This window comes from Geotrypetes seraphini, chromosome 16 (genome assembly GCF_902459505.1).
Source record: "Geotrypetes seraphini chromosome 16, aGeoSer1.1, whole genome shotgun sequence".
Classification (NCBI taxonomy): domain Eukaryota; kingdom Metazoa; phylum Chordata; class Amphibia; order Gymnophiona; family Dermophiidae; genus Geotrypetes; species Geotrypetes seraphini.
Window position 1 is genome coordinate 32,373,733 of NC_047099.1, and position 17,576 is coordinate 32,391,308.

Here is a 17,576-nt window from a genome sequence, read left to right on the forward strand (position 1 = left end):
GGGGAGGGGGGCTAAATAAAGTAAGAAAGTAACACCATTTATTTTGACTGGGAAAAGAAGTTGATAGTCCATGAAGCCACAGGAAAAGAGGTACAAAGGAAAAAGGGAGGTGATGGGAAAGCAGACCTGAGGGGAAGGGGAGTTTGGGAGTACTAACCAACTGTGTAATGAAACTGCATTCTCAGATTCAAAAGGCTTGTGAAAAGGCAAAGGTCTTTAGGTTTATGTTTATTGAGAGCTTCTATACCGCCACTGAGGAGTCAATTCAGAGCGGTTTACTTGAGCTTCTGTAGAGGTGTTACAATAAAGTTATTAATACCGGCATAATTATGCCATAATCAATCATCCTACTTATGTTACCGGCACATCGATCATCCTATTTATATGCACACGTTTATACCAAATCAATTGTGCTGTGCATATACACATATAATACTAGGTTTACTATTGCAGTTAAGTACACTGTATTTACACACTATATTTACTCTTTAAGAGAGGACAGACTAAGGAACATGAGAGGTAAATTATTCCTCTTAATATTGCCACTATTGGGTTTCTGCCACGGACTTCTGCCCTGGATTGGCCAGTTAGAAGCAAATACTATACTAGAACCATTGGTCTGACCCAGAATGACTATATCGTATGTTCTAATACGCTGGCATAGCAAGTAGAGAATGACATGGGGAAAAATATGTCCCCGTCCCTGCAGGAATTCAATTTCCCCGTCCCATTCTCCATGGGTTTTGTCGCAGTCTCTGTCCCTGCCCCATTCCTGTAAGCTCTGCCTTAACCGTACAAGCCTTGAACACTTATGATTTTAACGTATTTGAGGCTTGTACAGATGAGGATGCAGCTTGCAGGAATGGGGCAGGGACAAGAAAAGAACTCGCAGGGATAGGATGGGAAAATGAGTTCCCGAGGGGACGGGGAAAAAGTTGTCTTCGTGTCATTCTCTAATAGCAAGCCCACGCGAAGAGTGTGCAGGGCATGTGATCGATGCGGTGAGACCTGGAAAACTGCAACAATCATGATTCCAGCCACAGAAGCCTAAGAGAACATATCCACACATCTTTGGCCATGCAGTTTTCTAAGAGCCATTTTCTGTGTATAAAAGAGGCTATACTGTATATGCAGAAAATGATTATGTAGCCAATTCCTGAGTTGGCTGTGTATAGGGCAACTCCAGAGATAACCATTTGATCTGGGGAGGGGGAAACACTTTCTTGACCTTGCACAGATGAACAAACAGTCATTTTTGCAGAGAAAACAAAAGTCAGCAAGCTACTGGGGACTCATACTGTTTGGTCAGAGAAACCCTCTAGGGAAGCCCCTTGGCTCTTCCAAGTTTTTAAGAACCACCAAAGAATGCCTAACCAAATAACCAAGTAAGGGTAAAAATAAAGCAATAAATGTACACAGATATATTGAATAGCAATAAAGTCTTATTGGGTCCTCTTAGGAGCTGCTAAATAATAATAATAACTTTATTCTTCTATACCGCCACAATCTTGCGACTTCTAGGCGGTTTACAATCAAGAGAGCTGGACATTCAGCGAGTTACATGTCCATTTCTCCCTTTCTCTCTACTCTCATCCCTCCTGCAACATTTTTCCTTCCCTCCCTTCTTCCGGGTTAGTGGCACTGATTTCTACATGCTGCCTGCTGCTAACCCTTAAGCCTCTCTTCTGTTGCATTCCACCTGGGCAGAAACAGGAAGTTCTGATGAGGGTGGGACCCAACAGAGGAGAAGCTTCCAGGTTAGCGGCAGGCAGCGTGCAGTACCTCTCCTTTTCCTCCCCTTCTCCTTCAAGTTCAGCAGCACCTTTCCTTTCCCTTCCCCTCCTGCCAGGTCAATGTAGCACCTCTTCTTCCTTCCCTTTCCATCCTCCCCTGTTTAGCACCTCTCTCTCTCCCTTCCCCATGTCCAGCAGTACCTCCCCTCCCCCTAGCAACTGCTCAATGTGTGCTTTCAACTTCCCCACTAGCATTAGTTTTGTGATTCCATCAGGCAGCCTCAGGACCTTTACTAGGCCAGCCCACCTCCAATGATGTAACTTCCTTTTTCCTCGGAGGTGGGCTAGCCTATCAAAGACTCCGAGGTTGCTTGATGGAATTGCTAAACTAACACTAGTGGCAGCTGTGTGGGGATGTTAAAGGCACACAGTGAGCTGACAATGCTAATCTGGGGGTGGGAGAACTGGGGAGAGAAAACGATGGCAGTAAAAGGAAGGCAGAAGATATGCAAGGGCAGAAGGAGGGTGGGAGAAATACAGCACCACGTACCCCCAGACAATGGTACATGTACCCCCTGGGGTACATGTACTGTGTGTTGAGAACCTCTGGGCTACGTCATAATGTGTACAGGGACAGACTTAAAGATCTCAGTATGTATACTTTGGTGGAAGGGTGGGAGAAGAGAGATATGATAGAGATGTTTAAATACCCTTTCAATGAACTTGGAGCTCTCTATTGACTAAGAAAGCTGTTCCATGAGGATTAATCAAATGTTTCTGCTCCTGAGGAAGTTCACGAAACGGAGCTCTGTCAAGCTGAGACAATATTCGTAAGCCGAGATAACTACTCATTCAGATTTAGATATGTTTATTTAGATTGAGTTAAGATTTCAGGAGATATCAATTGCGATTTGGTCTCTTTTCTCCATTTCAATCCTACGAATGGGGATATTAAACATATGACTTTGGACTACGTATGGATTGAATAGTGATTGGAGATTGATTCACACTAATTTTTAAGTACCAAACACAGAAAAAGAGAAAATATTTATTATTCACACTTTTGTATTTTTTCCACATTTTTTTGCACTTTAGCACCATGCACTTTATTTTTACCATTGATATCTTGTCGAGGGGGTGGGGCTTTTTGAGTCACTGTCCCCTATATTTTTCCATTTTAGGGCTCTTCACCATGCACTTTAATTATAGAAGAGACAAATGATATATACGGCAAAGCTTATTTAGTTTTATTCTTAAAGCCTAGTGCTGGTCACCTATGAGCTTTTGTTTGGGGCCGGGTTATCGATATTGCAATTAGGCCCATACTGAAGTGTCTCTTATTTATTTATTTATTATTCAGTAACTTTCATTGATATTTTTGATTGTTTGTTGCTGGTGAATACCTTCTCAGTGTTTAATATAGGGTTCTGCCATTATATATTTTTGTCTTTAAATACTTATGTGGCATAAATATGTATGAGTCAAATGAAAGGAAACCCCAGAGTGAGAGGACGTAGAATGAAGTTAGGATAGGCTCAGGAATAATCTGAGGAAATACTTTTTTACAGAAATGGTGATAGATGCATGGAATAGTCTCCCAGTGTGTCTGAGTTCAAGAAAACATGGGACAGGAACATAGGATCTCTTAGGGAGAGAAGGAGATAGTGGATGCTGCAGATGGGCCGACTGGATAGGCCATATGGCCTTTATCTGCCGTCATGCTTCTGTGTTTCTATTTGACCACTTTTGTGATTCCCTACGTGCCAGCTAGGGCATTATGATTTAGAACACACAGCTGTGTTCGGGTCAGGTTGGTGTCAAATAAAAAAATTGGGTAGATAAAAATGTTTCTAAAACATTCCATTAAATATCTTGGTGTGCTTCTGGATTCATCATTGTTTTTTTTGAAAAACAAAAGGCTTTTTTGTAACAATGGGCTACGTATATCTTTCTGACCCAGGAAAAAGATCCTTGGGCAAAACATAGGCATAACATTTCTAAGTATTTGAACTAGAAGATGGGGGAGGGGCTAAATGGAAGCAGATGAACAAGGGGGCACTCAGAGAAATTGAAAGGGGACAGGTTTAGAACCAATGCTAGGAAATTCTTTTTCACTCAGAGGGTGGTGGACACCTGGAATGCGCTTCCAGAGGTTGTGATAGGACAGAGTACACTACCGGGTTTCAAAGAAGGATTGGATAAATTCCTGAAGGATACGGGGATTGAGGGATATAGATAGAGGTAGAGATAGAGATAGGTTATGAAAGGGTATAGATAGAAGGACAAGGGGGATTAAAGGGTTTAGACAAGGATCACCTTACAGGTCATGGACCTGATGGGCCGCCACGGGAGCAGACTACTGGGCGCGATGGACCTCTGGTATGACCCAGCGGAGGCAATTTCTTATGTTCTTAACTCCAGAAGTCACCCCTCCCCATAAAACCAATGGCAAGAAAGTGACAGCAGTGGAGGAGTTAAAACAAATCATCTTAGCAACCCACCTATCAGCAAAAAGGTAGATGATAAGATTAGGCAGAAGGATAATTTTTATGCTGGTCTAATAGAAGGAATTACTGCACTGCAAAGAATCTGGATGACGAGATTTTTTTTCCTTGGTGTCCTGCCCTTCTCTTCAAAAGCTTTGGCATATTTGTTTTAGATAAGACTGTTAAACTAGGCTCTTCAGATGTCGTGACACATTTATGAAAGGGTTGTTTATTAAAGCTAAAGGCAAAATCTTTGAATCACTATTGTATTTCTAGCTAGGAAATCTAGTTTACTAACCTGGGTTTCTTTAATCACTTCTGTCATTGAGACTGCCCTTTCTGTGCTGGAATGCTGCATCATGCTTGTGAGTTACACTTAGGTTCCTGAACTGATAGGAAGCTGTGCTGGTAATTTTTCATCATTGTGAAAGAAATGCTGTAAGAGCATAAGCACTTTTGATGTCAAGGGATTCCTCTGTTTATCTTTCTGTTCAAGTCCTGCCTTTTGGATTTTCAGTTTGTGAGGCTGCTCTTTTCCTATTCCCTCACTGTCATAATTAAGATTTCTGATTTTAGTTTTTAACAGATAAACATTGATAAATCACCCTTGATACCCCCCCAAAAGATGGTTATTGATAAACAGCAGAAAAAACAATACTGTCTCTAGTACTCTCACCCCTTTCCTCACTTATCTTGTGCTGAGGACTCCCTACTAGAGAATGACACGGGGACTAATTTTCTCCGTCCCTGCAGGAACTCATTTTCCTGTCCCATTCCAGCGAGTTCTTTTCCTGTCCCTGCCCCATCCCTGCAAGCTCTGTCCTTATCTGCACAAGCCTCAAACACTTTAAAATCACTGGTAAGAGCTTACAGGAATGGGGCAGGGACAGCGACAAATCTTGCGGGGATGGGGAAATTGAGTTCCTTAGGGGCCCGTGTCATTCTCTACTCCCTACTATTTTTGTTTTATGTCTGCTCACCACCCTAGCCAGCAGTTTAACCATCTCCTCTAACTGTAACCCCCCCCCCCCTACCCTGGCCATCCCATTTGTCTGTCTTGATTATTTAGACTGTAAGCTCATTCAAACAGGGACTGTCTCCTTTGTGACTTTATAAATAGTAGTAGTATAGAACCACTAGAAAAGGTACCCAGAAATAGTACCTATTTTGTGAAAACACTGATAAATGCTGATTTGTGTACCCTCATGATACTTATTAGCTGGAAAATAAGCGCTTAAATCTATAATTTAGAAACACCTACAAATAGAAGCTTTATTTATAACCAGAATCTCTGTTATAATGAATTTTCAAAACTAAAGGGTTAGGCTTGGAGAATGATTATTAAACTCTCACACATCATCCAATGTGATTTAAGCTGGACCTACATTTAGGCTATGTTTCTTCTTTCTGTCTGAGATCTTGTTTTCCCGTTTGTTGCTTTATTCCTTCTATGAATTGGTTTAACTTTATTGACTTGCATTCATTGTAGCCTTTCAACAGTAGTCCCATCACAAATTGGTATGCTTTTGTTTTGGTTTGCATAAATAAGGTGCAGGGGATGGGGGAAACGATGAATAACCCAAGACACTGAACCTTCTGAAGGGAAATAGAGGACAACGGCGTCAAAATGGTAGATGACGTTTAATGTGAGCAAGTGAAGTGATGCATGTGGGAAAGAGGAACCTGAACTATAGCTATGTGACACTGGGTTCTGTGTTAAAAGTCACTGCCCAGGAAAAGGGTCTAGGTGTCATTGTTGAGGATATGTTGAAACCCTCAGCTCAATGTGCGGGGGCTGCTAAGAAAGCAAATAGAATGTTAGGAATGAAAAACAAAGCTGAAAATGTTATAATGCCCTTGTATTGCTCTATGGTACGGCCGTATCTCATAAAAGATATAGTAGAATTTAAAAATGTACAGAGAAGGGCGACAAAAATTATAAAAGGGACGTCCCGTCTTCCCTATGAGGAAAGGCTAAAGTGGCTAGGGCTCTTCAGCTTGGAGAAGAGGTGGCTCAAGGGGGATATGATAGAGGTCTATAAAATAATGAAGTAGAAAGGGTAGATGTGAATCACTTGTTCACTCTTTCCAAAAACACTAGGACTAAGGGACATGTAATGAAGCTACTAGATTTAAAACAAACCAAAGAAAATTTTTCTTCAGACAACATGTAATTAAACTCTGGAATTCATTGCCAGAGAATGTGGTGAAATCAGTTAGTTTAGTGGGGTTTAAGAAATGCTTGGATAATTTCCTAAAAGAGAAGGCCATAGGCCATTATTGAGATGGCTTGAGGAAATCCACTGCTTATTCCTGGTATAAGCAGCATAGAATCTGTTTTGCTACTTGAGATCTATCTAGGAGCTTGGGACCTGGGTTGGCCACTGTTGAAAACAGGATATGGGCTTGATGGACCTTTGGTCTGTCCAAGTATGGCAATTCTTATGTTCTTATAACCAGTGATATGGAAGCTGCTGAGGGGAGAGAAAGAGGGATGGTAGGAGTGATAAAAACAGACCCAATAACTATGAATACAAAAACTCTTGAAGGTAGAAAGTTGTGCATAGGGGTGGGGACAATTGAAAACCCATGGAAATTCTTGGATATATGTTTTGTTGGTGAAAAATACCAATTATTTTGTGTTAAATGTTAATGTTACTGTATAGGATGCATTTTATGTTTTGTTTGAACTAAATTTACAAGATCTTTTAAATGCAAGTTGGTTATGTAGATGGAAAAGAAAACTGTGGGGATGGTAAGGGGACAGTAGCAGTATGATGGGGATGGAAAAAGGGGTGTAGATGGCTGGGGATGGGGACCAGATTATGTCCCCATGCACACCTCTGGTAGAAGGAAAACAGACAGGAGGAAATAGAGGCAATCAAGAAAGATATATGGACTTCAGAAGGAAGAGAAAGAATAGGAAAGGTAAGATAATAAACAATTACAGAAACTATTGAGGAGAACGGGAAAGGTAGTAGAAAACCTGAAACCAAATAACAGATATATTTTAAAGAAGAGCATTTTATTTTCAAACACACTAACCTTACTTTATCTGGCCAAAGAAACAGAATGTGACTTTTTCTGTTTTAAAATCTCTACTATTTCTTGTGAGCACAAATAAAAATTCCATTGTTATATCTGACATTGAAGTCTTCACCTTTTGCTCCATCGTGTGGTAGCTGTCTCACTTGGATGACCCCTGCTTCCAAAGTGTGAAAAGCATGAGCTGTTTATAGCTAACCTGTTGGCTCTGGGTGGCTTTCTGCCAAGATCCTGGAGACGTGCGCCTCCATGCATTTTATTTTCTTGAGGATAGTGTGATGGTCAGTGAAAATACCCTTCCTTTGCTTTTGTAAGGAAGTCCCTGTTTCCGTTCGCCAATGAAACAAGATGAAAAAAAAAAAAAAAGTGTTGATCAGTCAGCTGTCCGGCTCCTGTCTGCTATGTATTCCAGGCACCATTCCTAAGTGAACTGTTGCAGGGGAGGCACGACCTCTGGGGTTTAGAAACTACACCGGATGAAATATTAACTTTGCAATCCGATTTTTTTTTTTTTTTTTTTGGACACGTACCTGCATCTCTGCTGGAACTATTTTAGTATAAAGGAATAGTACGACAGAAGGAAGAAAAAAATTGCAGAAGTTCAAGAGGGGAACCCTAGCCTCTTCTATAAAACTTAAGAAGCCTCTCTATGCACAAGCCATTTCTTCATTTTGACTAGCTAATCGAGCTTTGGGAGTTCTTGCAACTGATCCCATTTTGACGGAGAATCATCTTCACACATGGGAGCCAAATGCATTCCTGGAAGATGAAGACACCCTATTTTACGGGACTATGAAGATTTGGCTATGGGGATAACTGGTAAGACGCTGCCTTTCGATACCTTTCTGCTGTACAGCTCCTGCCTTTGGGAACTAGGGCTTACTAAGTCACCTTTGTTGGTTCATGCAGAATATCTGTTGCTAGCCCTCTGATCTAAATGGCTAGTTAGTTCATAATATTGCATAACATATTTTGGTAAGGGCCAAGGAAGAAAATGTTATCTGAAGTATATAACACACTGCAAAATCAAGTTCTCTAACCAAAATGTAATCTTCTTGGAGGAAACCCCCCGTATTTTACTCAAAAGTAGTGTCTCTTCAAAATAGATTTCTTTAGTCCAGACATGATAATGATAAACTGAAATGTGATTCCCTAAACGGTTTTTGCAGCCTTGTATTCTGTTGCAACTGATATGCTGGTTCCCAGTTTCCTATAGAGAGGAAGTAGTTTTAAGTCTCAGAAACTTGGTTTTCATCGACTGTTCAGGGACATTCACGGCTATAAGTAAAATTACCTAACAGTCTTTGAAAGATAGAAGTATTGCATGCCTTTAGCATTGAATATAATTTGTGTGGGAGCCACATAAGGGGACGAAGTCTGTATTGCAATCATCTTTGCAGTGCACATATGCACAATAAGAGCAAGCACTTGTCCCACTTAGCCCAGTTCCGGAGGAGGCCATGGCCCTTGGCTGTCCTGGCCAGACTAGCAGCAGTGATGAAAGGTTTGAATTGGAAGAGGCCAGATAGAGTGAGAATATAATTTTATAACAGGGCTCCTTCCTTTCTTTGTGTGATAAAAATGCACTTAAGTTACACTATTTTATAAAGCGAACGTATGCACATAGCTGCCTTTATAATCCCCCCATTCCCCCCCAAAATAGGCACCCACACTTGCTCCTGTTCTCAGGCTCACTAATTTATTTTATTCAATTTATTTTTTCTATACCGTTCTCCCAGGAGAGCTCAGAACAGTTGACATGAGTTTATTCAGGTACTCAAGCATTTTTCCCTGTCTGTCCTGGCAGGCTCACAATCTATCTAATGTACCTGGGGCAAAGGGGGATTAAGTGGCTTGCCCAGGGTCACAAGGAGCAGTGTGGGTTTAGATGCCTTACAAACACATCTACTCTTATTTTATAGCAGAGACCAGTGGTTCCCAACCCTGTCCTGGAGGACCACCAGGCCAATCGGGTTTTCAGGATAGCCCTAATGAATATGCATGGGGCAGATTTGCATGCCTCTCACATCAATTATATGCAAATCTCTCTCATGCATATTCATTAGGGCTAGCCTGAAAATCTGATTGGCCTGGTGGTCCTCCAGGACAGGGTTGGGAACCACTGGCATAGACAAGTCCTAACTCCCTCTCCAGGCCAGTTTAGGCTTCTTGCTGGTAAAATTATGTGCAGGTAGGCTATGCATACTTTTATGCATACATACCTCAGACAATTTTATAAATGCCCACTTTTGCATTCAAAACACTGCTTCACCCTGCACAAATGGTTTATAAATTACTCTCAAAATAAAGGACCACTCCCCAAGTAATTGCAAATACCGTAAAGGCTCATGGCACTGTAGCCCAATAGAAGCTTTTGTTATTGACTCAGAAAGGCCAACGGAGCAGGAGGCAACTGCTGGGCCAAAAATTAAAAATAAAAAAATAACAACATGCTTGTTCCATTGCTTCACTCAGAACTCTAAATAAAGACCATCACAAATGAGACTTCACTATAAAAGTCCTATTGCACTACGTAGAACACATTTTTAATAGCATTTTCAAGGCACTGGACTGCTCTTCATTCACATCTAATGCTCCTGTTCTGAAAAGATTATATCACAAAGGTACTAAGAAATGCACTCCAAGACCATGAAAATGTAGCAGAAAGATGCAGAAATGTTTCCCTTCATTTTGAAAGCACAGGTTTGAACAAAAAGAATTTCCAGGTCTATATGTTACCTCTTTTGAACTCCAGAGGGAGGCTGTCTTAGGTATGATGGCAACTACTACTATGGCAAGCGTTAGCAGTACATTTAAGAGACAGAGGCCCTGATGCTCAAAGACATGGTATTAAGTACCTTGCTGGGAGCGGTTTTAATTAGCATGCAAATCATATGCAAAAGGGGGAGGACCTGTGCCTGGCGCCTGCTCAGAAGAGTACATCGCTAGGCACAGCTCCTCCCCTCCCTGTTAGCTCCATCCATTTATTCCTGCCACAGCTGCTGCTCTCCTTCCTGTTGGCTCATCTTGATCATGGCTCCAAGCCACAGAGGAATCCCCAATCAGCTGAGCTGGCAGGACTCCCTGAAGCTGCTGATTGGCGGTTTGGGGCTTCCCCTGCCACTCAGCTGATCGGAGATTCCCCTGCCAGCCCAGCTGATCGCAGCTCCAGAGCCGCTATCAGCTGAGCAGCAGGGGGAACCTTGAACACCTGAGCGACAGGGGAAGTCCCAAAGCAGGTTCGGGGTGTCCTGCCGGCTCAGCTGATCAGAGATACCTCTGTCGTGCATCACAAGGAAAGCTCATTAGAATACTAATGAGCTCCTTGTAATGCATTTGAATAGGGTTCTTGGTGGCTGCTACTAAGATTGGTAGCAGCCACTGACAACTCTTTAGAAAAGGGATAGGCAATTCCGGTCCTTGAGAACCATAGGCAAGTCAGGTTTTCAGGATATCCACAATAAATATGCATGAGATAGATTTGCATCTCAAGGAGGCAGTGCATGCAAATCCATCTCATATATATTCATTGTGAATATCCTGAAAACCTGACCTGCCTGTGGCTCTCGAGGACTGGAATTGCCTACCCCTGCTTTAGAACATCGGGAGGAGAGTTTCCGTGCTAGTAAGACTGCTTTAACGAGTTTTACTGGTATGTAAACCTTTTGAGCATCAGGGCCCGAGATCATCATTTGTGTACCCTGGTTTAGGACTGAGGTTCATTCCTGTCAAGGATGGTGGATTATCAGTGAAAATACCCTTCTTTTGCTTTCCTAAGGAAGTCTCTGATTCCATCCTCCAGCTTGGAAAAGTTGCCACCAGAGAAATTAAGTGACATGCCATAGTTAAAATCTGTATTGGGATGGCATTCTATCTACAGCTATCACAGCTCTGTGCTTGCAGGACAAAGTTAAACAGGTGGCAGCAATAAGAATAGAATTTCAGTCTGTAGGTGGCACAGTTCTGTATTCTTAGTTTAATGCCACATATAGGTGAGATTGTCATCTGTGGCTGCTGCTGTGATTTCAGCCCTTATATCATATAGTGACTTATAGTGCTATGAAAGGAGAGATCTTAGGTCTGCAGGATTCACAGTTCTATGCTTCCATCACTGGGTCAGACATTGAGATAGGTGCAGTAGTGAGATCTGCTCCTGGGTCTGCAAGTGTCATAGTTTGACAATGAGAATGGTGATAAAGATGGAATTGGAACTTGGGTATGTGATGTCACAACACTGTGTACAAAAATAATCGGAAATACTGAATGATTTTAATGGAGTTGCTTCCAGAGCCCAACTCCTGTTTTCTAGGATATCCGCGGATGCTGCTGAGCAGTATTCAAAATCCTTTAGAGAGTGGTGTGTGTCAACCATTCCATGCCAGTGACACCTACTGAGTTCTGAAGGAAATCACGGTCAATGCCTGTCACCACTAAGATTGCCAACTGGTATCAGTTGTTCAGGGCAAACTCATCCAATCATTGCTGCAACTAGGACTGGCTTTTCATGTCTCGAAAAAATGGAGCCAGTTGGCAGATGTCTGTCTTTGATATGGCTGGATTACAAGGGAGAAAGATAAAAATAGGCGGCAATCATAGGTAGTTGCAAATGATCTGGCTTAGGGCAATGTTGCCTTAGTGAAGGCAGGTTCCAGTTGCACTGGAAGCCGAAAAAACAGGAGGAAACTGCTGTATATATAAAAAATAAAGCTTGATGATTTTGATATATAAATCATTCAATATTTATTGTGAAACTAAAGTGAAACCATATACTGTAGAACAGATGAAAGCTAGTTCTCATAATATCTGCTGGAAACATGAAGGATAACAGAGCAGGTTCATACTTGCAGGGTAGAATAAAGGTAATTTAAAGGTACTTGTATATCAGTTTATGTCAATATTGGTTTCTATGTTAGTGCCTTCACTCAAATGCTATGTAAAAAGGAAGCCAGCAGGTAAAGTCATCTGGCTTAAAATCAGTTAGGTCAGTATACAAAATATGGATATTCAGAGAGGTATCCAGCTTGGATTCCTTGTTTTAAAGTTAGCTACGTATATTTATCCAGTTAGCTTTAGGACAAACATTTTTTCAATCAGACTTAACCTGATAAGTTAACCAGATAGCACTGACGCTTCTGATCCTTCCCAGACTTAACCAGTTACATTTTAACTGAATGATGAGTTGTCTGGTGAAAATTTAACAAGTTACTAAAGTCTGAAACTTAAAATAAAATGGCTTTTGAATATTGATTTCTACTGTTTTGGCTCATTCATTCCTGTTCAGGGTCAGTGGAAAATAACACTCATGATCAAACAGATTTTTTTTTCAGTCAATTCATAATTAAACTATGGAACTTGATGCCAGAAAGTGTGGTCAAGGCTAATAATTTAGCTGAGTTTAACAAAGGCCTGGATAAATTCCTAGAAGGCAGGACCATGAACTTTTATTTGCCAGACCGATCTAGGTCTTTTTACCTTTTCTTCTGGGAGTGAGCAGCTTAAAATAGGTTATATTATTAGGATCTGCAAGGTAATTCCAGGTGACCTGGACTGGACACTGTCAGAGAGAAGGTGCTACGCTTGATGGACCACTGATCTGACTCAGCATTCGGCTGCACGACTCATATTCCGTGAGAGCTGCTATCCTCACCTTACCCCTCTCCTAAAGTCACTTCATTAGCTTCCCATCCATTTCCGAATACAATTCAAGCTCCTCTTACTGACCTACAAATGTATTCACTCGGCTGCCCCTCCCCCTCACCACTTCTCTTCACTTATCTCCCCCTATGTTTCCAACCCCCTCTCTTGTGAGCTCCACTCAGTTAATGTCCCTCCTATCTATGCCCTTCTCCTCTTCTGCCAACTCCAGACTCTGTCCCGTCTATTTTTCTGTGCCGTATGCCTGGAACAAACTGCTCGAAGCCCTATGGCGTGCTCTGTCTCTGGCAATGTTCAAATCCAAGTTAAAAACACACCTCTTTGAGAGTGCTTTTAACTCCTAGCTCCTCTCACCTTGGGTTTTGCATCCCCAACCCTATGTGTCATGTCCGTCTGTCCAAATTAGATTGTAAGCTCTTCCGAGCAGGGACCATCTATTAAATGTCAAAATGTACAGAACTGCACAAACTTTCAGTGTTATGTAAGTGATAAATAGTAGCAGTAGTGGCATTGTAGGATTTTTACTGGTCAATATTCAGCCAGGGGTAGTCAGCATTTCTTTAAACACTGGCTGAATTAACACAAAATATTCAGTGCTGGTCTCTGTCCAGGAACTCAGTGGCTTTCTGTGAGTTTCCTGGGTATCACCAAAGAGAGCTTAGGTTCTTATCTCGATAATCTTCCTTCTTGAAGATTGGTGTGTTATTCTGGACAGATGGGTAATGAATCCAAACTCACATGCTGTGCAGAAGGTATCAATCACAGTTTTCACACTCCAGTGGAGTGTGTTGCCCCCTTCAGCTTTGTACCAAAGCACGCGATAGTCCTCATGACAGAATATAAGGAGGAGCACGGGAATGCTTCCTGATAACATAGGTCTATTCTGCTCTGCAAGAAATATGTTCAAACAATTTTATTGAGTTGTACACAGCGCAATCAAACATCTACAACTCAATCTGACAATTTAACAAGAATACTATCAGGGGTGTCTACTCTATTGCAGATTTTTGGCATCATCCGCAAAGAGACAAATAATACCTGACAGTCCTTCAACAATATCACTTACAAAAATGTTAAAAAGAACAGGCCCAAGAACTGAAAATTCAGCCACACCACTGGTAACATCCCTTTCCTCAGAGAGATCTCCACTGACCACTATACTCTGTCGTCTTCCACTCAAGTAGTTCCTGACCCAGTCTGTCATTTGAGGCCCATCCCAAGGGCACTCAGTTTATTTATTAGACATCTGCATAGAACACTATCAAAGGCTTTGCAAAATTCTAAATACACCACATCTAGCACATCATATCTAGCACACTTCCTCTATTTTCTGGTCACCCAGTCAAAGAAATTGATTACATTTGTCTGGCGAGACATGCCTCTAGTGAATCCATGTTGCCTCAGGTCTTGTAATCCACAGGATTCCAGAAACATCACTATTCTATGTTTTAAATGCATTTCCATTAATTTACTTACCACAGAAGTCAGACTTACTGGCCTGTAGTTCCCTACTTCTTCCTTACTTCCACTTTTGTGGAAAGGGACCACACCCACCCTTCTCCAGTCCTCCGGTACCACTTCTGATTCTAGAGAGGTATTGAAAAGGTCAGCTAAAGGAGCCACCAGAATTTTCCTTCAGTGCTCAAGGATATACACCATTGTGATCATGTGATCGGACCAAGTGGTCATTACCCATCACACCATCTGCTCCAGGTACTTCTGGACTTCTTTTCTCTACTGGGCTCTCCTAAAACAACAGCAACACTCATAGTTGGTTAAAATACATCCTGTTAAAACACCTGAACAGGTCCCTATAGCTCTTCTTGGTCACCCCCAGGTCCTCCCTGTCTCTCATTGGCCTTCCAGGTCTTCTGGCAGCTTCTGATACCATTACTGGTCTCTCTGCCAGTCACCACCGGTCCCTTCACTGGTTACTCACGAGTCACCTATGACCAATGCTCTCAGGGTCTACAGGCTACTTCCTAGGGGGGGGAGGTCTTCTGACAACTCCCAGTATCCTTACCAGTCTCTCTGCTGGTTGCCACTGGTGCTGCCGGTCCCTCCACTGGTCACTCGCCAGTCCCTGTCAGCCTAGGACCTTGGACTCTTCTTGCTGTACCTTATGGAGCTACTGCCAGTCCCTCTACTCCCCAGCCTCTTGGGTCCCCATGGGTCTTGGATACTTCACTGATCCTACCACTGGCAGTCAAGCTCTACTGGGCCCTCTGGCTATTCCTTCTTCCAGTCCCACTCCACACACACCTTGAGGTCTCTTATGTTCCTTCAGCTGCTCCACCAGGTCCTCTGCCAGTCATCAAGCCTGAGCCCCTCCTGGACTCCAAGCTCTACCAAGCAGGCTGATTTGTCAGGCTTACCAAGGGTTGGGCCTTGCATTCCTCCCCTTAAGGGTCACCTGGTTCCTGAAGGAGCTCCTACTTTGCTCTGGAACTGTCCTTTTCAGCACCCTACTTCACTCAGGGTGAGTGGACAGCTTCCAGGGGCCTTTGTAGGATCTTATGCAAATTAGCTCCTTCTTTCTGCTGCTCAGACTCCCCCTGCTGGCCAGTGACAGGAGCTTCACCCTGTCACAACTATCTAACCCCATCACAATCAGGATCTATCTCACTTACATCCTTATTTGTGTTTTGTCTTCTGCAGTTCTGCTCCTGATGCTTCAGCTATGAACATACAGTAGAACAGTTCAGCCTTAACTTTATCATTTCTCCCCTTCACCTTTGAATCTCATAATACCACTTTTGCATTTCTTCCTATCACTTTATTGTCCCCCATTTTATTATGTTGACTATTTTTAATTCTGTTTGCAGCTTTGTTTTCCAGACTGCTTAACCAGACTTTCAAAACTTTTCCAAATATTTTATCTTGTCTTCTTCTTTCTACAATCTTCTGTAGTTTATGAAAGCTAACCTCTTTTTCCTTGCCTTTTCAGCTACTACTTTTGAGAACCAAAGCAGCCTTCTTTTCCTATTACTTTTACTTACTTTCCTTACAAAATGGTTTGTTGCCCAAGTTTACTTTTTCCCAAGTTTGAATGTCAGCAGATAAGATATTCTAAAATGGAGTGTTTCCAGACTCCCTATTATCATTTGAGTCTCTTTCAGACTGGTCCTCTGCATTTTGAACAGTATCCTGTTCTGGAGGGAGCATGTTTAGTGAGGGAAAACCCCGTTGCATGGCCTCTGGGGAGTCTCTTGACAGCGCAGGAGAATCTTGGCAGCTTAGATAACCTTTCCACATGAGACTAGCAAAAATCAGGAGTAAAAGCCGGACAAGTCAGCCCCAGGACCCTCCCCCCCCCCTTTGGACTCTGTTGCGTCTATGCCTCTGCGTTTCACCAAGCTACAGACCTGAGGCTCTGAGAGGGATTTTTTTCCCACAGCCATGATCCCTGGTAGCTCTCCAGCCTTAGAAACCTCAGGGGAGCTAATCCTGAGGCCCCTGCCCCCCCCCCGTTCTGTGGCACACAGATGCTCCTCAGCCAACCAGCCAGTGCAAATCTGACATGGCATGGGGTAAAAGGATCTGAGGAGTCCATTACTAGCGATTTTGAGTTGCATCACTGGATTTTGGGACAGATGGAGGACTTTGAAAAAAATTTTGGAAACTCCAAGATGACCACCATAGCAATGTTTTGGTACCAAAAAAACAGCCAAACTAAAACCCAATTTTCACTGAAAAGGGATTTTTGCAGGAGGAGGCCCTCTGGGTAGCCTTAGAAATCCTGAAAACTTTGGTTTTGGGACCCTCCCAATTTTCCCATAGGCTGAGGCAGTATATACTCACTGTACCATGCTGTGATGTAAATGTACTGTAACCTGCTTCAGTTCAAAGGGAGAGCTGGTTCATGGAGAGGAGTACTGCCTTAACAGAATGTTTTTGTATGGAAACTGAACAATGCTGAAATCTTCGGACTGCCAGCTAGAGCGAGACTGGGCTGGACCTCTACCCCCACCAAGCATCAAACGCACAGGAGGTAGGCAACATGCAGCTAGCACCCTGAAATCCTCCAAAAGGACCACTGCAGGTGCCAAATCAGCATGAATTCAAGTTCCTGAAAATCAGGGGGTGATCTAGCTCTGAGGGAACAGTCCCCAAGCTCCTTCAATATTAAGCAGGCTGGCTAGACAGTTACCACAGAGGGATTGGCCTGCCAGTTGAGGACCCCAAGTCTGCTTCTTCTAGGTAAAATTACTCCAGAAATATTGGGAACACTGGAGCACTGAAACTTCAACTGTGAGAAAAAACCCCAGAAAATAAAATTTTAAACAGATTACTGCAAGCTTGAAGGAAAAACTGAAGGAGGCAGCACACTTCACTGGGGAAAAAGGAGGAGTTGAAAACGGTGATTGATACCTTCTGCACAGTGTGCGGGTTTGGATTTGCTACCCACTTGTCCAGAATGACACACCTATTGCACTAAATATTCGTTAACTTAAAAGAAATGAACCAAACAAAGAAAATACTGGAAAATGATAAAATTAAAGAATTATGAAGAAAAGAATGATAAAATAATATTAGGAAAGCACAAAGAAGACTTCAAAGTTTGACCCACTGAGGAGATACTGAAAACACAGCTTCTTGGCTCTTCGGAAACCTTAGAACTGATAGTCCTGCGAGCTGACAAGATATGGGTTCAACA

General features: G+C 42.4%; 1 protein-coding gene across 2 annotated transcripts in view; it reads left to right on the top strand.

Moving 5' to 3' along the window:
* Positions 1-7,744: 7,744 nt before the first annotated feature.
* Positions 7,745-17,576, top strand: part of EPO (erythropoietin) — a 54,432-nt gene continuing 44,600 nt past the window's right edge. The window contains exon 1 of one of the 2 annotated variants that reach the window (XM_033923749.1): positions 7,745-8,083. In XM_033923749.1, the coding sequence (XP_033779640.1) occupies positions 8,071-8,083 (13 nt within the window). In that variant the 5' untranslated portion in view covers positions 7,745-8,070. The remainder of the gene's footprint in view (positions 8,084-17,576) is intronic. The other variant, XM_033923750.1, reaches the window with a different exon arrangement.